The sequence below is a fragment of the Tursiops truncatus genome, chromosome 15 (genome assembly GCF_011762595.2).
Source record: "Tursiops truncatus isolate mTurTru1 chromosome 15, mTurTru1.mat.Y, whole genome shotgun sequence".
Classification (NCBI taxonomy): Eukaryota; Metazoa; Chordata; class Mammalia; order Artiodactyla; family Delphinidae; genus Tursiops; species Tursiops truncatus.
Window position 1 is genome coordinate 67,787,716 of NC_047048.1, and position 22,862 is coordinate 67,810,577.

The 22,862-nt window shown below is 48.9% G+C and overlaps 1 protein-coding gene across 18 annotated transcripts in view; it reads right to left on the bottom strand.

The window, feature by feature from the left end:
- Positions 1-1,244: 1,244 nt before the first annotated feature.
- The window catches only part of ZHX3 (zinc fingers and homeoboxes 3), a 146,410-nt gene continuing 124,792 nt past the window's right edge, over positions 1,245-22,862 (bottom strand). For 15 of the 18 annotated variants that reach the window (XR_012326333.1, XR_002178081.3, XR_012326329.1 and 12 more), the window contains 2 exons: positions 7,772-11,658; positions 1,245-6,530 (listed from right to left, as the gene is read on the bottom strand). Coding sequence is in view for 2 of the 18 variants with exons in the window: in XM_019943957.3 (XP_019799516.2) it covers positions 6,520-6,530; positions 8,659-11,506 (2,859 nt within the window). In the remaining 16 variants the exon portion in view is untranslated. The remainder of the gene's footprint in view (positions 6,531-7,771; positions 11,659-22,862) is intronic. The other 3 variants (XR_002178086.3, XM_019943958.3, XM_019943957.3) reach the window with 3 other exon arrangements.

A 22,862-nucleotide genomic window follows, 5' to 3' on the forward strand; every position in this document is an offset into this window, starting at 1 on the left:
ACCCAGGAGGCCCAGCGGGGGCGGGGGGGGGGGAGAGACCCTCACTTGGGATGGGACCTCCCGGCCCACGGTGGGGAGTGGCCTGCCTCACCACACGCACACACAGCACCACCTACAAGTACAGGGGCTTTCTGCAGCCTGACCAGAGGGCTCAGGTCAGGAAGCCCCACTCCATGGCTGCCCTGCAGGGAGGAGAGAGGAGCGGTTTCTGGCCTCGTCACAGCCCTTGACAAGGGCCTGCGGTCCTGAGCGCTGAGGGCAGGGCCTCCCCACACACACACCTGAACGTCATCACCCACGGCTGCGCCTAGGGCTAGATACTCACTGGCCTTCCAGCTTGAGCTCATCTCTCACCACCTCAGTTCTGTTGGGCGAGAAAACAACGCTAAGTAGTACCAGGTCACCCCACCAAACAAGCTCACGGAACAGAACGCAGTCGTCCTCCTGGCCATTTCAGTTGAACTGATCAAGTCCTGTCTCAGCCTGAGAGTCCTCAGTGGGTCTTCCAGAGTCAGTCTGGGGTTCTGTTCCCTGCTGGAGGCCACTGCAGCTGGCCCAAGGACACCCACAGTGACCCCTGGCTGCCACTGCTGCCCACTCCGTCGTCCATGGTTAGGTCCTCTGTGAGCTGCTGCCTGTGTCTGCAGCCACCACGGGGTCAGCTGACTGGCTTCAGGGTTCCACACTCAGTTGGTCTAGCTCCCGAAGACTTGCTTGTTAGGTTCAGCAAAAAGCTGCTTCCCCAAGACTTAAGCTGGCCTCCAGAGGGCCAGGTCAGGAACAGGGCCTGGTGTGTCCCCGCCCAGGGGCTTCGTCAGGGGCCCCTTTCCCCGTTGGCACAGGCCCTGAGCGTCACCCCAACAAGATTCAATTGCTTTGAACATTAGAAGTTGGCCTTTAATCCTACTCCTTCAAGACCCCAGGGTCCTTAGACATAGCCACCCTCTCCTTAGCCAATGACAAGCTTATCAGTACCCTCCTCCCAGATGGCTGATTGCTCCAGGTCTGACTCAGTTTCCCTTTGTCTAGCATAAATTCTGCCACACTGCACTTCATTCCCCCAGGAGGCACTCCAGTGACCCCGCGCGTGCGAGACGGGCGAGCTGGAACTTCCCTGGAGCGCCTGAGGGAAACTGCCCCACTCACCCCTCCACGTTGTGGGTCTTGCCCCCAGGGTAAATCAGGAGATAGAAGCGTTCTCAGCTTTCTTTGATTCCCCCACAAAATAGTCAGCAGATGAGAAATGCGTTTACGTTTTTATTTAGGAGCAATCGAAAGATTTTCAGTACCATTTCGGCCCATTTCAAATTGTACAAGCAGTTTGTCCCTGTTCCCCTCCCTTATCCAAATCCACAGATACAAAATCTAGGAAATGTGCAATTTGCATCTTAGAAATAGCAGCATCCCCACAGGGGACCTTGTGAGGCCTGGAGACTCAGCCCGGAGAGGGCAGCGCACTCCTCCCGCCCCAGCACAGCCCCGGTCCAAAGGCAAGTTCCATCTTTCTGTTAAAAACATGTCCCTAGGGCGAAGAGCCCCCTCCACCCAGGCCCGGTGACAGCCAAAGTGTGCCTGTGCCTCTCTCTCGGTTTGGTCTCTCACATGCAGCCACTGCAGGAGGAGAGGCCCTCTGGACAAACAGAAGCCGGGCAGTGGCCTCTTAGCACCAAGACGATGGCTTCTTCGGCGTCTCCGGGAGACGGGAAGCGCACCACAAGCCAGCTGCCCCTGCCTTCTCCAGCCTCCCTTCCACAGATACCCTCGCCCTCAGGGAACAAAGGGTCTGAGCTGAACACCAGACCGGAAGTGGGTGGCAGAAAACCAGGAACCTGCAGGCCTCTGGCAACCTCTTCCCGACTTGCACAAAGGCGGCGCCGCTCAGTACCCTTTCAGTCAACCACGTCAGGGGGGCGGGGTTGGGGGAGGACGAGGTCTCTTTTCAACAACAACGATGGCACAGTCTGGCCCTCCCGACGCACTGAACAAGGCGGGGTGCTGGGGGGCAGGGTGGGAACCCGCTGCCCGGGGGCAAGCACCCCTCCCCGCGCGCATCACCCAGTGGCCTGCCGACCAGGCTGCATCCGCTGAGGGTGGCGCTGGCTCTCCGGGCCACGTCTGCAGCAAACCGCGGGACAGGGCAGCGGGCCGGGCCGGAGCCAGGGATGAATGACAGTCTCTCTCTGAACACAAATTACAGGATTAGCAGGCACCCCTCTCCGGGTGCCTGCTCTGCGGCTGACTCCTGAGAAAGACCACGGGCCTGCAGCCTTCTGCGCTCCACGACTCCAGAGGGCCTCCACCCGAGACATTCCACCTCCAACTCCAGTCACATCGGGGGCCTTCAAACCACTCATCAAGGGAAGGAACAGATGTCATAAAGCATTAGCCGAGAAAAGCTACTCATCAACACACACGCGGCAGAGCCCGGCTCCTGAATTCAGGAAAGGGCGCTCACGGCAGGTAAGCACGCAGACTCCTCTCAGGTCGCCGCTTGCCACCTGCCCCGAGTGGACAGCAGGAGAGACTCCCGCAGCCGGAGGGGAGACAGCCCGCTCCACCCCGTGGGGTTCTGGCCCGAGCAGCCTGAGGGCTGTGAAAGCCTGGGGCCTAAGACAGCAAAGCAGGAACTACGCGTTCTCTGCGAATCCTCACGGTCCCACAAACCACAAGACAGGATTTTAACAACGCGAGGCAACAGGTGCCGGCCCCGCCCCTGTCCACAGGGTCAGCGGCGCCTGCTCACCCCACACTCTGGGTCCCCACCCCTGCTCAGGTAGGATGGTTGGTTCCCGCGGGGTCCAGGCTGTCGGTCTCCAGTCTGGCTGCAGGGCTGGGGCTCCAAGCAAAGGAGAGGCCAGACTGACAGGCAAGTCACGGTTCTTCAGGGTTGAAGAGCCAAAGAGCGTGCCTCCCGTCCCCCGGGGGGTTCCGTCTGCTCCTCCTCCCACTCGGGCTCTGGGCCAACCAGGGGGAGCTGACGTCAGCCCTCGCCCCCCTCCCCAGCGCGACAGCACTGGGAACACACACAGATTGCAGCAGAAACGAATTCCAACCGAGGTCTGTGGGTTCCATCTAGACCTAGAGCTGGGCCGCCCAGCGGCTCTGTGATCCCACCTCCACCCTCCACTCACTCGGCCCAAGTCAGCATCCAACCCTTGGTTGAGAGGTTGCCTGCAGCCGCCCCAGCCCCAGCGTTGCTCGGCTCGGCTACTGTGAATGGACCACAGGAGACAAAACAGACTGAAGCCTTGCTCCAGGAGGGGCCCGTTCAGGAGAGGGCGTGGGCTCCACACTCCCCACTTTTTCGGGTGTTGGAGTTTCTGTGAGGGCAGGTGCTCCCCCAGTCACACGGAGATGGCCCCCCAGTCCTCCCAGGGCCGTGAGCGCACTCGGGACCTGCAGGTACCACCGACCCTCGCCCACCTCCCACCTTTGCTTCCCGACAGCAGGTGGGCACTTGGCTGCGAAAGGAGCTCCAAGTCGTACAGGGCCACCCACCCCAGGTGCCACGAGTCCTCCAGCCAGGCTTTCCACTTCAGGAGCCCACGACTCAGGAAAACGAGAGCCCACCTTCCAAATCACAAAGCTCGTCAACAGTCAAGAATTAATACACGTAATCGAAGTACGCAGAGCATCTGTGCCATAAACCCAGGTTTCCTTTGTCAGAATGGCGATCTGGGCTCACCTACTAAAACTGCATCTACAACCCCATGTAAAAAATACAATAAACCAAACATGTACAAGACACAGGCAACAAGAAACACTGACATAGTTCACCATCTCTGATGAGTCCAAGTGCATACAGAGAAGAGGGGAAAGATTAGTCACCTTACGAAACAAGCTTTTTCTTTGGGAGAGACTAACCCCACCCTACTTCCCTCAACTCTAGAGCCCACAGACTGCCCTCTCCTGAAGGCAGCAGCACAGTCTAACCCTGGGTGGGGCGCAAACCGTGGTGACCTCCCTGGCCACGGGGCCGGCTGCGGCCGTCCTGCATCCCCACCGCACTCTGGCGCGCGCCGGCTCCGGGCTGCTGCGGCTGTGTCTCTGCAGCCGGTTGGCTGTGTTCCTGGTTTTGCCCCCAGGGCCCCGGGTACCTGCTGCGATGTCCCTTTAGGCACCTGCTCGATGAACCAACCATTTCTGTCTCCATCACCTCATTCCTTAGTCACTCGGGTCCCAGAGTAAAGGAAGGAGGAGGGTCTGTCCAGCCTGGGCAGTCTCGCCGTTCGGGGGGTCGCCCTGGCTAGCGGGCAGGCTGACTCCTGTGAGCAAAACCTGCCCGCAGGCAGCACCGTGACGCTTCCACTTTTTAAGGACGAGCTGGTGCTGAGCTCGGGGCCCTACGTCCTGCGTGAACTTGTCCACCATGTAATTTATGTTTTCTGTTTCGCTGTTTGGGTTGTAAATGACATGAATACAAATAAAATAACCAAGAAACTCCGCTGTAAAGACACGGCCCTCGGCTGGGGCACGCAGGGCTCTGGGAGTGACGCCGGCAGGGTGGCGTCGCAGACACTCGGATGTGGCTTCGCGCGGGGCCGCCCCGGCCTCCCCCGCAACCCCCCGACACGGGCTGCTCTCCCCAACACCCACGTGCTGCGTCAGGCAGACGCGTCACAAGTAAAGCATCAAACGAGTATCTGTGCTGTATATGGATACATATAAATTAATCTGCATGTACATAACCACTACAGGAAAAGTTCTAGGTGTCTGTTCTCTGAAGGAAGGCAATCACTCGCCATTCTGGGCAATTCCGCAAAGAGGCCTTGGGGCTAAATATGGAAAGGATACAAAAACAGGCTACCAAACTTGCCAAGTCCTCACAAGTCACCTGTTTGAAACCAAGAAGAGGTGGTCCCTAACAGGACAGGGCAAGCAAGAGGAGACTCTTTAGAAGAACAATGGTTCAAGGGCTTTTGGTTTCCGAAAAAAAGCCTCTCCTGGAGGCAGGAGGTGCGACCCCCGTCTCTGTGCTCAGAGCCAAACCTGGGAGATGCCCTGCCCGGCCCAGTTCCCGGGGGGACGGGGGAGAAGGACCGTGCCGAACACCGCCCCCCCCAGTATTCTTGCCCAAAGCCCCTGCCCTGTCTCTGGGGTCTCCAAGGCCTTGGTGCTCTGGGAAGCGGGTGGTTTCTGGGAGGTGATGCACCTTTGCCAGCCCCCTCTTCACCTGCTGCTCTCGGGGCAGCCGGTCTCGGGGAGATCGGGATTTACCGTTCAGCACAGCTTTGTAGGCAACTTTCTCAATGTTTCAAAGACACCTTTTCCTGTGACTTTTCTCAATTAAAAAAATGGATATGAGGGTTAGGCTTAAGTAGACAGAGATCTTGGTTCCAAGTCTGGGGATATAAATATAGAACTTTAAAAACATCCTCACAAGGACCTGTCCAGCGATGTCCAGCACACCAACCAGGCCCCAGGCACGGGGGCCAGGAGGACTCTGGGTCTTCTGCTGGGAACCCCACATGCAGGTCTTTGTGCTGAGGGCCACCCTGGCTCCGATAATTCCGAGAAGTCCCCGAATCCCGCCAGCTCTCAGTCTAACCAGGCGAGCGTGGGCCTGCCTTCCCAAACCAGAGGCGGCTCTGGGGTGAGGGTCGATAGAGGGCAGAGAGAGCCCCAGCAGCTGTGCGCCTTCACTCCCATCCCCCATCCCTGTTTCGCTTGTCAATTTTCCTCTAAATGTGTCTAGACTGAAAAAAAAAAAAGGCGGCACATAGGGCAGTACATTAGGCTTAACAACAAATGTTTCTTTAGTTGATCTGATCACTGAAGAGTTATGGTCCATGATTCAAACTCCCATGAAAAAGCAGACTTACTGTAACAACTTACGAGAGTGGTAAGCATCAAACACTAATCACATAACCGGTCAGTTTTCTGAACTGCGGGTAACAGCATGTTCTGCACTATCATCCCGTAAGGCAAGGCAAACCTGCTATGCAATGTTGCTGGTCACCGCTTAAGGAGCAGAGGTCCCTTCAAAGGTACCACCTTCCCGAAGGAGCGCAAAGGGGGCCCCAGCGGTAGCAGGTGTGGTTCTGAGCGTGTGATAACCCCGGCCTGACCATGGAAGGTGCGGGAACACGCAGCCCAGCGATCTCCAGAGAACAGACACAGGGCATTTCCAGAGATGATATAAAAGACCACGTACTGCTTTGCTAACCAAAGTTTCTATGTAATGAAAGTGTTTATAATCTGATGTTTTATTAAATGTGTATAGGCAGATTTATATGTTAAAAACTTGATTCTGTGTCTATGAATATGAAATCTGAACTATTTATCCACTGGAAGGCAAAAGAAAGGTCCTACATTGTGGGCGGAAGAACTGCCAGACGCTCCTCCCTGCTCGCTGGGGTGGCGGGCCGGGTGCGGACGGCGGCAGGCTTGGCCGCGTGGAGACCTGTGTGAGCATGGCGGGCCGGGTACGGCGGCGGCCCGGGGCAGCAGAGGGGGGTCAGGCCCTTCCATGTGGAGGGCGGCCGCCCCGGCCAGGCCTTCACAGCCGTCGGTTCCGGTTCAGTCAGTTTCTGAGGAGAAAACACAGGCCCGTCACCTCTATGTGCATCGCCAGGATGGCCCGTCCTCCCACGTCTGGGGACTTAATCCCACCAGCCCCTCCCTGCCTTCCAGCCCGAGGGAAGGTGGGGAAGGGCATTTGGGCTGAGGACGGGGTGCTGGCTAAACCCGGCGGGGCACTGGGACCACCCAGGGGCCACCCGAACCGGGGCATGGAGCCGGGGCGGGAGCCTGACTTCTCTGGGCCGGGAACCCTCGCTGTGCGCCACCCTCCCCCCATCCCCGGATCTCCAGGGAACGCTGCTGTCGCACAGCAGCAGCTGGTCTACTTCCAAATATGTGTCCCACAGATGCCCTCCCTTCATTTGTCGGGGGTCGTTCAGAGAGGCCCTCACCATCGATGCTTACAGGTGGGGCCCCGGCATTGAGGCTGGCTCGGGAAGCCACGAGAAAACAGCTACAGACAGACAGGCAGACAGGCCCTCCCTGTCCCCTCGGGTACCTCCCTCAGCCAAAAGAGGGTGACGCCACAATGGCACAGCCGCCCTGGCCACTCCTGCTCTGTCCCACCTAGGACACCAGCTCCTTGCTTAGTGTTGGAGCTACCAGCTGAGGGGAGCCGGTGGATTTAAACCCATTCCTCCCAACTCCAGGTTAGCATTTTTAATTGTGGTCAAATATACGTCACATAAAACCTACCATTTTAACCATTTTTAATAAGTATACAATTATGTGGCATTAAGCACATTCACAATGTTGTGTAACCACCACCCTATTTCCAGCTACAAGAATGTAATTCAAAAAAAAAAGGGGGGGGGCTACCATGGTGGCGCAGTGGTTGAGAGTCCGCCTGCCGATGCAGGGGACACGGGTTCGTGCCCCGGTCCAGGAACATCCGAACATCCCACATGCCGCAGAGCGGCTGGGCCCGTGAGCCATGGCCACTGAGCCTGCGCGTCCGGAGTCTGTGCTCCGCAACGGGAGAGGCCACAACAGTGAGAGGCCCGTGTACCACAAAAATAAAAATAAATAAAGAAAGAATTTAATTCAGTAGAATTTCAATTAAAAAAAACAAAAAACCTAAAGAAATTAGTTTTCCTAGTGCCCAGCAATCTGCCATGCTGCTGGCAGAGCCAAAGCCAGGGGTGGGCAGGCCCGGTGCTGGAGAAGGTGCCTGAGGCAACCCGCCCTGTGAGCCCACACCTGTTCCCTGGTGCCCGTGATGCTCCCTGCGGGGACCTCACTGACTCACAGGGGCTTGGAGGAAACAAGGTCGAGTCCAGAAACGCCGGCCCTGGAACCACCTTCTAAAGGTCCCAAATCAGGGAATCTGGGAATCCAGATACTTCCTTGGTTTCCACAGCTTCCCGTGAAGAGCTCAGCTACCTCGCTCCTGGCCAACCTGTGACAAGGCCACCCAAGAGGAGGGTGGGAGGGAAGGGAGAGGCCAGGAACTCAGAGATCAAGACCCAAGAAAATCAACACCCAATAACGTGATTTGTCTGAGGCTTCAAACTGTCTTCAGTAAAATAATCTTCTAAAGCTTTCTTTCAAGTACTACTGTCCTGATCCAGAGAAAATGAGGAACAAAATTCAAGCATTCGATTCCATGTTATGTCTAAGAGGGAAGAAGATTTTCCACTACCTCTATATCAGGAAGAATAACTGCAATGCAAATTACAGGATTTTTCATCATTTAGAAAAAAAAGCACTTTGTGTATCTAAGGTCAATTAAAGGCTCCCTCTGCTTTTGTTCACCAACTGGGGTTGAATTTCCTCGTAAGTCCTTATTCTCTCTCTTACCCAGCGGTCGTGGTTCTATCTGGCTCAGATGACATTCTGACCTATTCTCCTTTGGCTAAGAAATGACTAGAAAAGGGTGGGCCCTTGGAGGTTCACTACACTCCTTCCCCTGTGCAGGTTTAACAAACACGAAACAAAAAAACCAAGTGTCAAGCCTTTATCATATGATGATGCTCCAATGGATTCTGCTGCCAGGTGCCCCCCGAAGCAGCCAGACAACACGGTCCTGCTGCCAGACAGCCTTAGAAACAGCAGATGCCCCGGCACTGGATTCGGTGCCTGCCACAGGTGCCCCCCAGACCCACAGAGGACGGCACAGCCCCACAGGCTCCTTACCCAGCTGAGGTCCAGCCTGGGGACTCGGCGTGTCAACGGGCTCTGAGCTGGCCTCAGGGGCACCGGGTTCCCATGACTCACTGTTTTCGGACACCTCTGAATAGGTGTCGCCCATCCCTTTGTGAACTGTTGCAGGGTCGCTGGGGCCCTGGCCCTCACCACCCGTGTCGGCCACGGCCCGGGTCTCCTCACCCATCCTCTCGGCAAACCACTGCTTGACCTGCTGGGCGCTCATCTGGGTTTTGTCGCAGAGGCTCTGCAGGTCCTGCTCGTACAGCATCTTGTGGGTCACGTAATAGTCTTGCAGCAGCTCCCGGTTGCCGGGGCTGATGACCAGCAGCCCGGGGGGGAAGTTGCCCCGTCTGTAGTCTTCGTACCACTTGAGCTGGCCGTTCTTCAGGGCGTACCTGCTGTCCCCAAACCAGCGCACCACCTCGGGCCGCGGCAGGCCCGTCTGGGCCATGATGGAGTCGTAGTCCTGGTTGCTGGGCCACTGCGTCTGCAGGAAGAGCTGCCGCAGCTGGTGCCGCTGCTGGGCCGTCTTCCTGTAGCTCACCTTGCCCGGCAGCTGCTCCGCTGGCTTGCTGGGCACGTCGTCCTCGGGCTCACAGGCGCCCAGCCCCGGGAGCTCGCCCTTGCCGTTGGCCTCCGTGACTCGCAGGTTCTTGAGGTTGATTTTGATGGGGCTGACTTTGCGTTCTGCCAGCACGTGGCTGCCGGGCGTTTCTGGGGAGCCATCTTCCCCTGGGACCCTCGGGTCCCTGGCAGAGCCCTCCTCCCCTTCATCCTCGGCGGCCTCCTCCTCCCCCTGAGAGGCGCCCTCCTCAGCCTTCTTGGCCTCCTCGGCACTCACTTTTTTCCGTCTCTCTGAAAACCAGCCATCAATCTCCCTGCGGGTCATTTTGGTCTCGGTCCTCAGGCGGTCCAGTTCCTCGTCGAGAGGAAGGGGGTTTTGGGCAAAACTGTTCTCCAGGGCCCTGAGCTGCTCGGGGGCCCGCTCCTTGTATTTGGTTGGTGTGAAGTCGGGGGTCTGGTGCCAGGACTGTCGCTTGGCAGAAGGGGGGGTAGCTGGGGTGGCCGCTGTCAGGAGGCAGGTCACCTCCGGGGCCTTGGACGCCAGGGAGAAGGGCACCTCGGGCACAGAGTCGACGAGGAGGGCGCCATGCTCCCCGGCCAGCCCGGCCCTGGAGCCCTTCAGGTTCCGGCAGTGGTACCTGCGGTCACTGAACCACTTCCGCACCTCACGGGTGCTGAGGCCGGTCACTTTGGTCAGATGCTCAACTTCGCTCTGTCCTGGGAACTGGTTCCGACAGAAGCTCCCTTTCAGAGCTGACAGCTGTTCATGAGATTTCTTGTTTTTGTAGATGCTGGCATCCAGGAAGGCTTGGGAGGTGATGCTGGGACACGCCGTGAGGAGGGACTGGGCGGCATTCACCACCTTCACGGCGGACGTTGTATTTGAACACACGGTGTTAATGGGCGCGACAGCCGGCAGCTTGGGGACAGATGTGACTGCCAGGGGGAGAGATGAGCTGGGTGCCTGCAACCCATTGGCCATCAGTGGCTGAGTGACCAGAAGTCCCCCGGCTGTGCCCTCTGGCTGGCCCACCACGTGGCCAGGCAGAGTGGGCTGGATGAGATGTTGGACGTTGCCGCCACTGGCAACCAGCGGGGTGTTGAGGACAGTGATTGTGGGCTGGGGGACGGACTGGATGACCGTGTTGAACATCTTCTTCCGGGCGTCCTCAATCTCCTCCGGGGACCAGCTGATACCTTGCTTCAGCCTCTGGGCGGTAAACCAGATCTTGAGCTGCTCTTCCGGGTACTTGGTGACCACGGTCAGATAGCAGAGCTCGGCTTTGGTTGGGTAGGGGAACTTGTGGAAGGAGTTCTTCAGAAAGCTGTTGGAGTCCATGGCCGCGTTGTACGTGGGGATGCTGCTCAGCGGGATCATCACTTTGGGGAGGGACTTGGCCGTGGGCAGGGGCTGGTGGGCGTGGTGCTGGGCGTGCGGGGGCGGCTGCTGCAGGGAGAGGAACTGGGCGATGCCCGCGGGCAGCACCGGCACCGTCCCCAGCAGGGGCCCGTTGGCCGAGTGAGGGGGTTTTGCGGAGTTGGTAGAGGCCTGGCTGACCGGGGCTGCCCCGTTGACAAAGGCGTGGTCCCCCTCTTTCACCTCCGTGTCCCCGGCTGAAGGGGTCGGTAAGGCCTCCCCAGCAGGCTGACTGGGGACGTTCTCCTTTAGCGTGTGAATTTTTTTGGCTTCGGCTTTGCCTTTCATTATCTTCATGATTGGAGTTTTGGTGATGATGATTTCCGCCTGTCCATCTGTCCCTTCCATGTTTGGCTCCCCCGATGGGTCGGGAGGGCTGGTGCTCTCGGGGACACTCTGCTCCACGACGACATGATTGTCTGGCTTGGCCACATTCCACACAAAGCTGGCTTCCCCCGAGTGACACTTGGCATTGTGCAGAGAAAGCCCCTCGGGAGTTTTTGCCAGAAAACTGCATTCAGTGCATACAAAGTTCGGGTCTTTGCTAAAGTCTGTGTGCTCTGAGCTCAGGTGTCCCACAAACCGGGTTATGTCCTGGGATCTGAAGTCACAGCATTTACAGGCATATGTGTAGCCGTCCAAGGTGCTCCGGTGCCCGTTGGCCAGTGCGGCACTGTCTGGACTGCTGGTGCCCTGGGTGGCCTCGCTGCTGGCGGTGGGAGCTTCTGGGGGCGGCTCCTGCGGGGGCCCCTCGGGCACGGGCTCCTCGGGCAGGGCCTCGGCGCCGGTGTCCTGCAGCACCACGGTCTTCACGGGGATCATGCACGGGGTGGTGGACTTCCTCTTGCTGGCCATGGTGACAGCCGCGCTGGGGGGTCAGTGGGCGACAGTTCGTCCTGTCGGGGGCCTCACAGCGCAGGTTCCAGCTGCTCCATGAGGCCCAAAGAAACAGCTTCCAAGGGCGGCTTTTTCAGTTGTTTGCAGAAAGCGAGTTTTCCCTATTAAACCTGAGGAGGAAAAGAGAAACGGTGAGCATCCCTCTCTCGGGCTGCGTGTGTATTTCCCAGACTCCCAGGCACACTCCACTGCTTGCTTTCGATCACCCGGGCCTTTTCCCAAGGAACCAACATCCAACCTCGGATGTGACTTTTGAGTCAGAAGCCCCACAAACACTCACAAAAATAGTGCCCTGAGGAATGACGCGGGGACGTCCCAACACCACTGGACAGACTTCAGCCATGTGTTTCTGTGTTGTGTTTCCCTCTGTTTCCTCGCATAAAATAACTCAGATTCAAAAATGACAACAACAAAAAAAACCCTCTTCTGGACCTCCAAATGAATTCTGACCATGTCATAGCGAGAACAAAAGATCCTAGTGTAATTCTTGTTTAAATGTTTGGGCCCACAAGGGTTTTCTTTTCATAGCCTTCCCACGTGTGAGAGCAGGATGCCCGCTCCAGGCCCAGAGGCCAAGCCCACTGCAGTGCGTGCACCAGGGAGGGGCACTGATGCCACAGGAGCGGGGCTCTGCGGGCTGTCCCTACCTGCTACCCTGTCACCCCAGCCCCCTGTTGCTCAGGTGAAGCCCGAGGTCAGAAGGTCAGGGGATCCGCAGACGCGGTTTGTGGCCCATGAACTGTACATCTGTCTCTGGGGCAGCAACCCCACAAGAAGCCTCACCTTAGGTGTGCACGCTACCCGTGACCTTGTAGTGGGCTTACTTTTTATTTTTTTCAGTGCCTTTATTAGTCCTTAAAAAAAAAAACAAAAACAAACCTTAAATCTTTGTTCCATTTCAAATTTATTTCAAAAGCTGGGATGATTGATTTATTTACATGTTAAATACTACTACTACTAATTCTTTCATGAGATGCCAGGAGAAAAGTATTTCTGTGATCTCTACTATTAACATACCACCACAATCATCATTACCTTTTTTTTTAGCAAATTGCAATGCTGATAATGACTAAAATAATAGTAATTCTAATACCAGAATCATGTTATCATCAGTGTTTGGATTTGATATAAAAATGTAAGAAAATTAAATACCTCTATTCAAATTCTTAGTAAATAAACACAGCAAACTATCTTTTCTGATTTTAAGACTAGTCCTGGTGATCATGATGATAAAAAATACTTACTCTTAAAAAAATAGTTGGTGTGAGATAAGGATAAACAGATATCCAGTGTACCCACCTGTCACCATTTCCCCCACTGATGTGAAATGTCAGGCATGTTTTCTTAACTTAATAGTAAAAAAAATATATCAACAGAAAATGAAATTTAAGAAAGCCACCTATAATCTTCCATCTAGTCCAGATATTTTATACACATTTTTAATCATTAATGGGCACACACTTGTGTTTTGGTTTTTTCCACTAAACATTTCATCATCAACAGTGTCGTTAAGTCAGCTTCGTAATTACAATATGCAACAGCTGCCTAGTCATGTACCACGACGGACTTAACCTCCTCTGCTGTGAACTGGCTTTCCGCGCGCCACTCTCATAGGTGACAGTGAAATGACCTCTGGGCATAGAGGATGTATTTCTTCTATCATATTATTTCCTGAGCCTGAGCGCACAGAAACGGGTAATTTACCAGCTCAACAAGTATCAACATTTCTAAGCTCTTCTATCTATATATTACCGGCAAACATTTTAAATCAGGTGCTTTACCACCTGATTAGATTCCAAATCAGGAAAACTAAGAGTAATACAGTTTCGTTTCCAGTAAGCCAATCAGATTTTCCGATAAGACACTGAAGACACCAAACAGAATATCTGAAAGTGCAAGTGCCGTAAGAAAAAACAGATAAGTCAGACTTCATCAAAATTAAAAAACTTCTGCGCTTTAAAGGCCATCATCAAGAAAGTGAAAAAGACAAGCCACAGAACAGGAGACAATATGTGAAAATCACATATCTGGTAAGGCGCTCATAACTGAATAATAAAAAGACAAAAACCCAATTTAAAAATAGGTAAAGGACTTAAATAGACATTTCTCCAAAGAAGACATACAAATGACCAATAAGCATATTAAAATAAGTGCTCAACATCATTAGTCATTAGGGAAATACAAATTAAACCACAATGGGATACCAATTCACACCCACCAGGATGGCTATAATCACAGTGACAGATAATACTACACGTGAGGAAGTGGGGGAATCTAGAGCCCTCCTACGTTGCTGGTGGGAAGGTGAAACGGTGCAGCCACTGCTGCACTTCAGAAACCAGTTTGGCAGTTCCTCAGAAAGTTATATATACACTTACCATAAGACCCAGTAATTCCACTCCTAGGTATATACCAAATAGAAGTGAAAATATGTCCACACAAATATTCAGAGCATCCTCATGATAATAGCCAAATAGTAGAAGCAACCTCAACGGCCATCAATGGGTGAATGAATAAACACAATACGGTATGTCCCTATGACGGACTACTGTTCAGCCATAGAAAGGCATGAAGCACTGACACATGCTACAGCACGGACAGAAACATCATGAAGGCAGACACAAAATGCTACATATCACGTGACTGCATTTGTATGAAACACCCAGAATAGGTACATCCACAGCGACAGAAAATAGATTAGTGTTTGCCAAGGGCTGAGGGGAGGGGAGAATGGGGACTGACCACTAATGGGGATGAGGTTTCTTTTGGGGGTGATGCAAATGTTCTAAAATTAGGTAGTGGTGATGGTTGCATAAAACTGTGAATATACTAAAAACCACTGAAAGGACTTCAAAAACCCAAGAAAGGTGGAGGACAGAAAGTTACAGCACTCAGTTCTGTAGAAGAAGGTCATCATTCTCACTTCTAAGGTTACAGGTGATGCCACTGATTTATGACTTCCTGATTTGCCTTCCTCTTCCTGACTTCTGCCCTGGGGAAAGGTGAAAGGCAGTGGCTGTGAACGTCAGGTTTGAGGCGAGAGAGGGAACAGAACCGCAGACCTGGCAGCTAAGGAAGCAAGCATGCTCACCAGGAGGCCAGGGAGCAGTGGAGCTGAGGAGCAGGGAAGTGCAGGCCCAAGGTACACAGCATCTGACACTCAGGCCTAACTGACATTTGCTATGGGGACTGGGCTCCACCGAGGAAGAGTTACATTATGTCCCTCGTATTTTATTTACTAAGGCTGAGAGGGGGACAACATGAAGATGCATTTGATTTGGGGAAATGGTCCCAATGTCATTCACAACTGAGTCTCAGGGTAGCCCCAAATTGTCTTTCAAATCAATGATGGAGGGGAGCACCACTGCCTACCACTCTCTGAGGGAGTCAGTCATCCATGATGAAGATGATTGAATAACAGCAGTGGGGGAGGGGGGAGGAGGGGCAGCCACTGCCACAGGTCACTGAGTGTTTAATACCAATACCATAGGGAGTGCTTTTAGCCACACCCTCTTATTTTACTCTCACAGCAAACCCCAGAGGAGGAACTACTGTCACTCCCGTTGTACAGACAAGAAAAACAAGGCTCAGAGAAGTGTAGTAACCACCTGAAGGGCGCACAGCTAGGAGGCAGCAGAGGCTGGTAAGCTGGTTACGGCGGAGCCTGCCCTCAACCGCTCCACGCACTGAGCTCTCCGAGCAACCACAACACTGCTGGAAGAAGGCCTGCATGACTTTCCTGAGCTGTATTTACCCCCGGTGTTTATTAGGAAAGATTTCAAACATTCAGCAAAGTTGAAAGAATTGTTCAGTGAATACCCACGTACTCACCACCTGGCTACTGCCACGGGGCTACTTCCAGCAACATGACCCATATAGGTAAGCAGGGGTTGGTCTATTTGTCATACATTTTTTAAAGGGTATCCAATAAAAGCGGTGCTTAAAGGGGAAAGCTCTAATTATCTAGAAACCACTCCTCCAGAAGGCACTCATGGACCACGCCTGACAAGCAAGGCAGCAATTACTGTGAGGAAACAGTTTGCCGAGTCGAGCCCCGTGTGAGGTGAGCTGTATGAATGTGAGGTTCTGTGCTGCCAGAGACTCGCAGCAAAGGACCAGACGACAATTGCAGGTTCTTCATTCTTTGTACAATTCTTTCTACACCCTTTCTCGAAAGCTTCTGTCTTATAAATGGATTGCTTTTTTAATGAGGAAATAAGACTGAAAGTACATAGCTTTCCCCCCAGAATCTGTCTTTGGAACCTGGGAATTGCTCAATTCCCTAAATTAACAAAGCTGCAGCTAATTGTCACTGTACTTCAACACTGCAAAGTATCACACATATGGGGGCTGGAAATGAGTTTGTAGATCACACTCTTAAAGTGTTTAGCTTTAAATTATAGATAAGTCAGAAACTTTCTGTTGTTGTTTTAATTCTCAGGAAGGAACTGAAAGGACAGTAAGAGTTCAACAAAAGATTTCAAATGTTTAGAAGGCGACTGTCAATAGACGCTTTCCAAATGTTATGGTGGCCGGGCCTCGGCCCTCCTGGACATGCAACCCACAATTTATTGATAGAAACAGGAATAATGGGAGAAGCTGACAGTTATAGAAACATAATCAGAGATTTCAATACACTACTCGTGGTTTTGAAAGCTCAAGTAGACAACAAGAAAGGATGTGAAGAATGAGACTTCTGTAACGAGGATGATTTGACAGATTTGGGTAGTCTTGAATATTCCACAGTAATCAACTTCATATTCTTTTAAGAACATTCATGAGACATATTTAAAAGTGGGTCACGTGTGGGGCTTCCCTGGTGGTGCAGTGGTTGGGGGTCCGCCTGCCAATGCGGGGGACGCGGGTTCGTGCCCCGGTCCGGGAGGATCCCACATGCCGCGGAGCGGCTGGGCCCGTCCGTGGGCTGTGGCCGCTGGGCCTGCGCGTCCGGAGCCTGTGCTCCGCGACGGGAGAGGCTGCAGCAGTGAGAGGCCCGCGTACCACAGAAAGAAAAAAAAAAAAAGTGGATCATGTGGTATAACGGGTCACAAGGAAACCTCAACTCATTCCAAAATAAAAATTTGCAGGTAGCATTCCCTTTTCTTTGTAATTGTTAGCAGTACAGATTTACACTGAAATGTATCTTTTTTCCTTTCTATTTCAAATGATGCTCTATGTAGAGTTTCTCTCAGAAATAATGAAGAAAAGTGAAAATCCTTCCTATTCTCCCCAGAGATAGCGACTGTTAACACTCTAGGGCCCATTATTTCAGATATGTTTTCTAGACATAAGTTACTACAACCAATTTTTTAAAAAACCAAAAAAGGAGTTGTATTTTCACATTCCGTTCTGATCCTCTTTTTTTCTTCCCACAACAATGTAGTTCCAACATCTCTCCCGGTCAGAACCTACAGTTTATCTCACTCTTTTAAACAATGTTCCAATTTATGCGTGCATCATAATTTACTTAATCAACCTAGCTCTTAACAGACATTTGCATTTCGCCAATTTTTGAAACTCTTACAAAAATGTTTCACTGGTTATCACTGCGAATACTTTTGCACATTTGAAAATATCTGAAATTCTGAATTTCTGATAAGTACAATTGCTGTGGCATTTAAAATGCTGTCGGTAAACTACAAAACTGCCCTCTAAATAGGTGGTACTGACTTTCACCCCCATCACCAGAGAATGAGGTGATCTAAGTGTCACTGCATGTCATCACTACTTCTAGTCTTTGCTAATACGTACATGAAAAACTGGTCACTACTGTTTCAACTTGCATTTCTTTACAGGCATGGCTGAGAAGCTTTTCACGTGTTACTGACATTTTGTGATAAATTATTTTTTGTCCATTTTTCTACGGATTTTAAGAGTTCTCTATATATTAAGGAAACTGGCTCTTCATCATCTATCAAAGGAAGCTGTGGTTTATACCAACATCGCAAGGATGTTTTAAAACTAGGAAATCTCTAAAAATCATTAACATCATTAATAAATTAAAGGAGAGAAACCAAAACAGCACTTAATAGGATTACACTCACGTTTTTTCTTGTGGTAAAAAACACGTAACTTAAAATTTACCATCTTAACTACTTTTAAGTGTACAGTAGTGTTAACTACACCCACACTGTTGTATGTCGGATTTCCAGACCTCTTTTTATCTTGCAGAACTGCAACACTATACTCACTGAACAAAAATGGGTCCCCTTTCCCCTTCCCCAGCCCCTGAAAACCACCATTCTACTTTCTGCCTCTACAAGTTTGACAACTTTAGACGCCTCGTGTAAGTGGATCCATGCAGAACTTGTGTTTCTGTGACTGGCTTATTTCACTATGCCCTCAAGGTTCACCCATGTGGTATCATGTGACAGGATTCCCTTCCTTTGAAGGGCTGAATAATATTCCATTGTGTGTGTATACATATACATACATATATATATACATTGTGCGTGTGTATATATATATGTGTATACATATGTGTGTGTGTGTGTGTGTGTGTGTGTATTCTCCGCATTTTCTTTATCCATTCATCTGGTGATGGACAGTTAAGTTGCTTCCATATCTTGGCTACTGTAAATAATGCTATGAACATGGGTGTACAAATATCCTGCTTTCAATTCTTCTGGATATAAACCCTGAAGTAGGTTTGCTGGACACATGGATTTACTAAGGAACCTTCATAATGTTTTCCATAGCATCTACACCATTTTACATTCCCAGCAGTGACAAGGGTTCCAACTTTTCCACACCCTCACCAACACTTATTATTTTTGTGTGTGGGGTTTTTTTTTGGGGGGGGGGGGCATGGGGTAGATAGTGGCCATCCTAACAGGCATGAGGTGATATCCGATTTGGTTTGATCTGCATTTCGCTAATGATTAGTGACGTTGAGCATCTCTTCATATGCTTGTTGGCCTTTTGTATAGCTTCTTTGGAGAAATGTCTATCCAAGTCCTTTGCCCATTTTTAATCAGGTTGTTTTCTGTTTTTGTGTTGTAAGAGTTCTTTATGTATTCCAGATATTAACCCATTATCAGATATATGGTTTGCAAATATTTCTCTCATTCTATAGGTTGCCTTTTCTTTCTGTTCACTGTTTCCTTTAATGCACAGAAGTTTTTAAGGTTAATATAGTCCCATTTGTCTATTTTTGCTTTTGTTGCATGTGCTTTTTGTGTCACAGCCAAGAAATCACTGCCAAACCAATATCATGAAGCTTTCCCCCTATGTTTCCTTCCAGGAGTTTTACAGTTTCAGGTCTTTATTTTTGACTTAATTTTTATATATGATGTAAAGTAACGGTCCAACTTTATTCTTTTTCATGTGGATGTCCAGTTTTCCCACATCACCATTTGTTGAACATTTGTTGAAGAGACTATCCTTTCTCCACTGTGTAGCCTTGGCATCCTTGCTGAAGATCATTTGGTCATATGTGAGAGAGTTTTATTTCTGGGCTCTGTATTCTGTTCCATTGGTCTGTGCCTGTCTTTATGCCAGTACCATACTGTTTTTATCACTGTAGCTTTGTAATATATTTTGAAATCAGGATGTGTGAGGCCTCTAGCTTTGTTTTTCTTTCACAAGATTGTTTTGGCTATTCAGGGTCCTTTGAGATTCCATATGAATTTTAGAATTTTTTTTCCATTTCTGCAAGCAAATGTCAATGGGATACCGATAGGGATAGCACTGAACCTGTAGATTACTTTGGGTAGTATGGACATTTTAACAATATTAAGTTTTTCAATCCATGAACATGAGATGTCTATTTACTTGCATCCTCTTTAATTTCTTTTGGAATTGTTCTGTAGTTTTTAATGTACAAGTCTTTTGACTCCTTGATTAAGCTTAAGTATTTTATTCTTTCTGACACTATTGTAAATGAGATTATTTTCCTAATTTCCTTTTTGGATTTTTCCCTGTTAGTACATAGAAGCTGATTTTGTTGTGTGTTGATTTTGTGTCCTGTAACTTTGTTGAATTCCTTTGTTCTAACAGTTATTTTGGTGGAATCTTTAGGGTTTCCTACCTATATGATCATGTCACCTGTGTACAGAGACAATTTTACTTTTTCCTTTCCAAGTCAGATGCCTCTGCTAAGACTTCCAGTAGTTTAAAAGAGGTGGTAAGAGTGGGCATCCTTGCCTTCTTCCTAATCCTAGATGAAAAGCTTTCAGTTCTTCACCATTAAGAATAATGTTAACTGTGGGCTTTTCATATATGGCCTTTATTATGCTGAGGTAATTACCTTCTATTCCTAGTTTGTTGAAGGTTTTTATCATAAAGGATGTTAAATTTTATCAAGTGCTTTTTCTTCATCAATTGAGATGATCACATGGTTCTTGTCCTTAGTTCTGTTAATGTTGTATATTACATTGATTGATTTTCACAAATCCTTGCATTCCGGGAATAAACCCACTTGGTCATAGTATATAATCCTTTTAATATGCTGTTGAATTCAATTTGCTAGTATTTTGTTGAGCATTTTTATATCAACATTCATCAGGAATATTGGTCTGCAGTCTTCTTTTCTTGTAGTATCTTTGTCTGGTCTTGGTATCAGGTAATGCTGACCTCATGAGTTTGGAAGTGTTCCCTCCTCTTCAATTTCTGGAAGAGTTTGAGAAGGTTTGGTGTTAAAATTCATTCATTTATTTTTTTAATAAATTTATTTCATTTGTTTATTTATTTATTTGGCTGTGTTGGGTCTTTGTTGCCATGCATGGGCTTTCTCTAGTTGCGGCAAGTGGGGACTCTTCTTTGTTGCGATGCGTGGGCTTCTCATTGCAGTGTCTTCTCTTGTTGTGGAGCATGGGCTCTGAGCATGCAGGCTTCAGTAGTTGTGGCGTACGGGATTCAGTAGTTGTGGCTTGCAGGCTCTAGAGCGCAGGCTCAGCAGTTGTGGTGCCTGGGCTTAGTTGCTCCGCAGCATGTGGGATCTTCCCGGACCAGGGCTTGAACCCGTGTCCCCTGCATTGGCAGGCAGATTCTTAACCACTGTGCCACCAGGGAAGTCCCATCCATTCATTTATTATTGAGGTACAGGTGAATTCAAATTTTTTACATGTTTGGTAGAAATCTCCAGTGAAGCCATTTGGCTTTTCTTTCTTAAAAGGTTTTTGATTACTGATTTAATCTCCTTATTAGTTATAAGTCTGGCCAGATTTTTTATTTCTTCATGATTCAGTCTTGGTAGGTTGTATGTATTGCAGAATTTATCCATTTCTTCTAGGTTATCCAATTTGTTGGCACATAATAGTCTCTTATGATCTTTTTTATTTTTGTGGCATCAGTTGTACTGTCTCCTCTTTCATTTCTGATTTTTGTTATTGGGTCTTCTCTCTTTTTTTCTTAGTCTGGCTAAGCATTTGTGAATTTTGTCCTTAAAAAAAAAAAACTCAACTCTGTTTTGAATATTTCTACTGTTTTTTATTCTCTATTTTCCCTCTAATCTTTATTAGTTCCTTCCTTCTGCCAGCTTTGGGTTTAGTTTGTTCTTCTTTTTCTAGTTCCCTGAGGTATAAAGTTAGTTGATTTGAGATCTTTCTTCTTTTTTTAATGAAAGTATTTACCACTATAAATGTCCCTCTTTGTATTGCTTTTGCTGCATACCTAAGTTTTGGAATGTTGTGTTTTTGTTTTCATTTGTTTCAAGGTATTCTCTAACTTCCCTTGTGATTTCATCCTTGACCCACTGGTTGTTCAAGAATGTGTTGTTTAATTTCCTCATATTTGTGAATTTTTCAGTTTTCCTTCTGCTATTGGTTCCTAGTTTCATTTCACTATGGTTGAAAAAGATACTTGATACAATTTCAATCTTCTTAAATAGCTTAAGACTTGTTTTGTGTCCTAACATGTGATCTATCCTAGAAAATGTTCTCTGTGCACGTGAGAGGGTGCATATTCTGCTGTTGCTGGGTGAAGTGTTCTATATATGTCCATTAGGTGCAATTGTTCTTTAGTGTTATTCAAGTCTAAACGACCATTCTTGAAAAGATTTAGCAAATGAAGGAAATAAAGGAAAAAAGAAGGAAATGTCCTTAGATGAAGGATTTCTCCCAGAAACCACAGCAAACATTATACCTAATAGTGAAACATTCGAGTCAGGAACAAGATAAGGATTCCCGCTATTATCATTTGACACAGTAATAGGATGCTAGATGGTAAAAACTGTTGAGACAAAGCAGTGTTACTTGCATATGAGGGGACTGTCTAGTAAGAAAACCCCCTGAAAATTTATTATGACTAATAAGAAAACTGACAGGATGATGAGATATATCTGCAACACACACATATCATTAAGTTTCCCATATGCCAAAAGTAATCAATTAGAGAAGGAAATGGAGGTGGGGAGAGAGTGAGCCCATTCACATTAACAAGCAAATGTGGAAAAGACCTCAGAATAAACCTTATATCACCTCACACCTGTCAAAATGGCTATCATCCAAAAGTCTACAAATAACAAATGCCTGTGAGAATGTGGAGAAAAGGGACCCTTGTACACTGTTGGTGAGAATGTAAATTGGTGCAGTCACTATGGAAAACAGTATGGCGGTTCCTCAAAAAACTAAAAATAGAACTACCATATGATCCAGCAATCTCACTCCTGGGCATATATCTGGAAAAGATGAAAACTCAAATTTGAAAAGATACATCACCCCAATGTTCACAGCAGCACTATTTATAATAGCCAAGATATGGAAGCTGCCTAAGTGTCCATGAACAGATGAATGAATAAAGAAGATGTAGTGCGTGTATGTGTGTGTGTATGTGCATATATATACATATATATGTGTGTGTGTGTGTATACACACACACACATACATATGTGACAGAATATTACTCAGCCATAAAAAAGAATGAAATTCTGCCATTTGCAACAACATGGATAGAACTAGACAACATTATGCTTAGTGAAATAAGTCAGACAGAGAACGACAAACACTCTATGTTGTCACTTATATGTAGAATCTCAAGGGTAAAACAATCAACTGTATATAACAAAACAGAAACAGACTTACAGATATAGAGAACAAACTAGTGGTTACCAGTAGGGAGAGGGAAGGGGGTAGGTAAGATAGAGGTATGGGATTAACAGACACAAACTACTCTGTATAAAATAAACAACAAGGATATATTGTACAGCACAGGGAAATATAGCCATTATTTTGCAATAACTTTAAAAGGAGTATAATCTATAAAAATACTGAATCACTACGTTGTATACCTGAAACTAATATAGTATTATAAATCAACTATACTCAATTTTAAAAAAATTTTAAATAAACCTGATAAGATATGTGTAAAATCTATA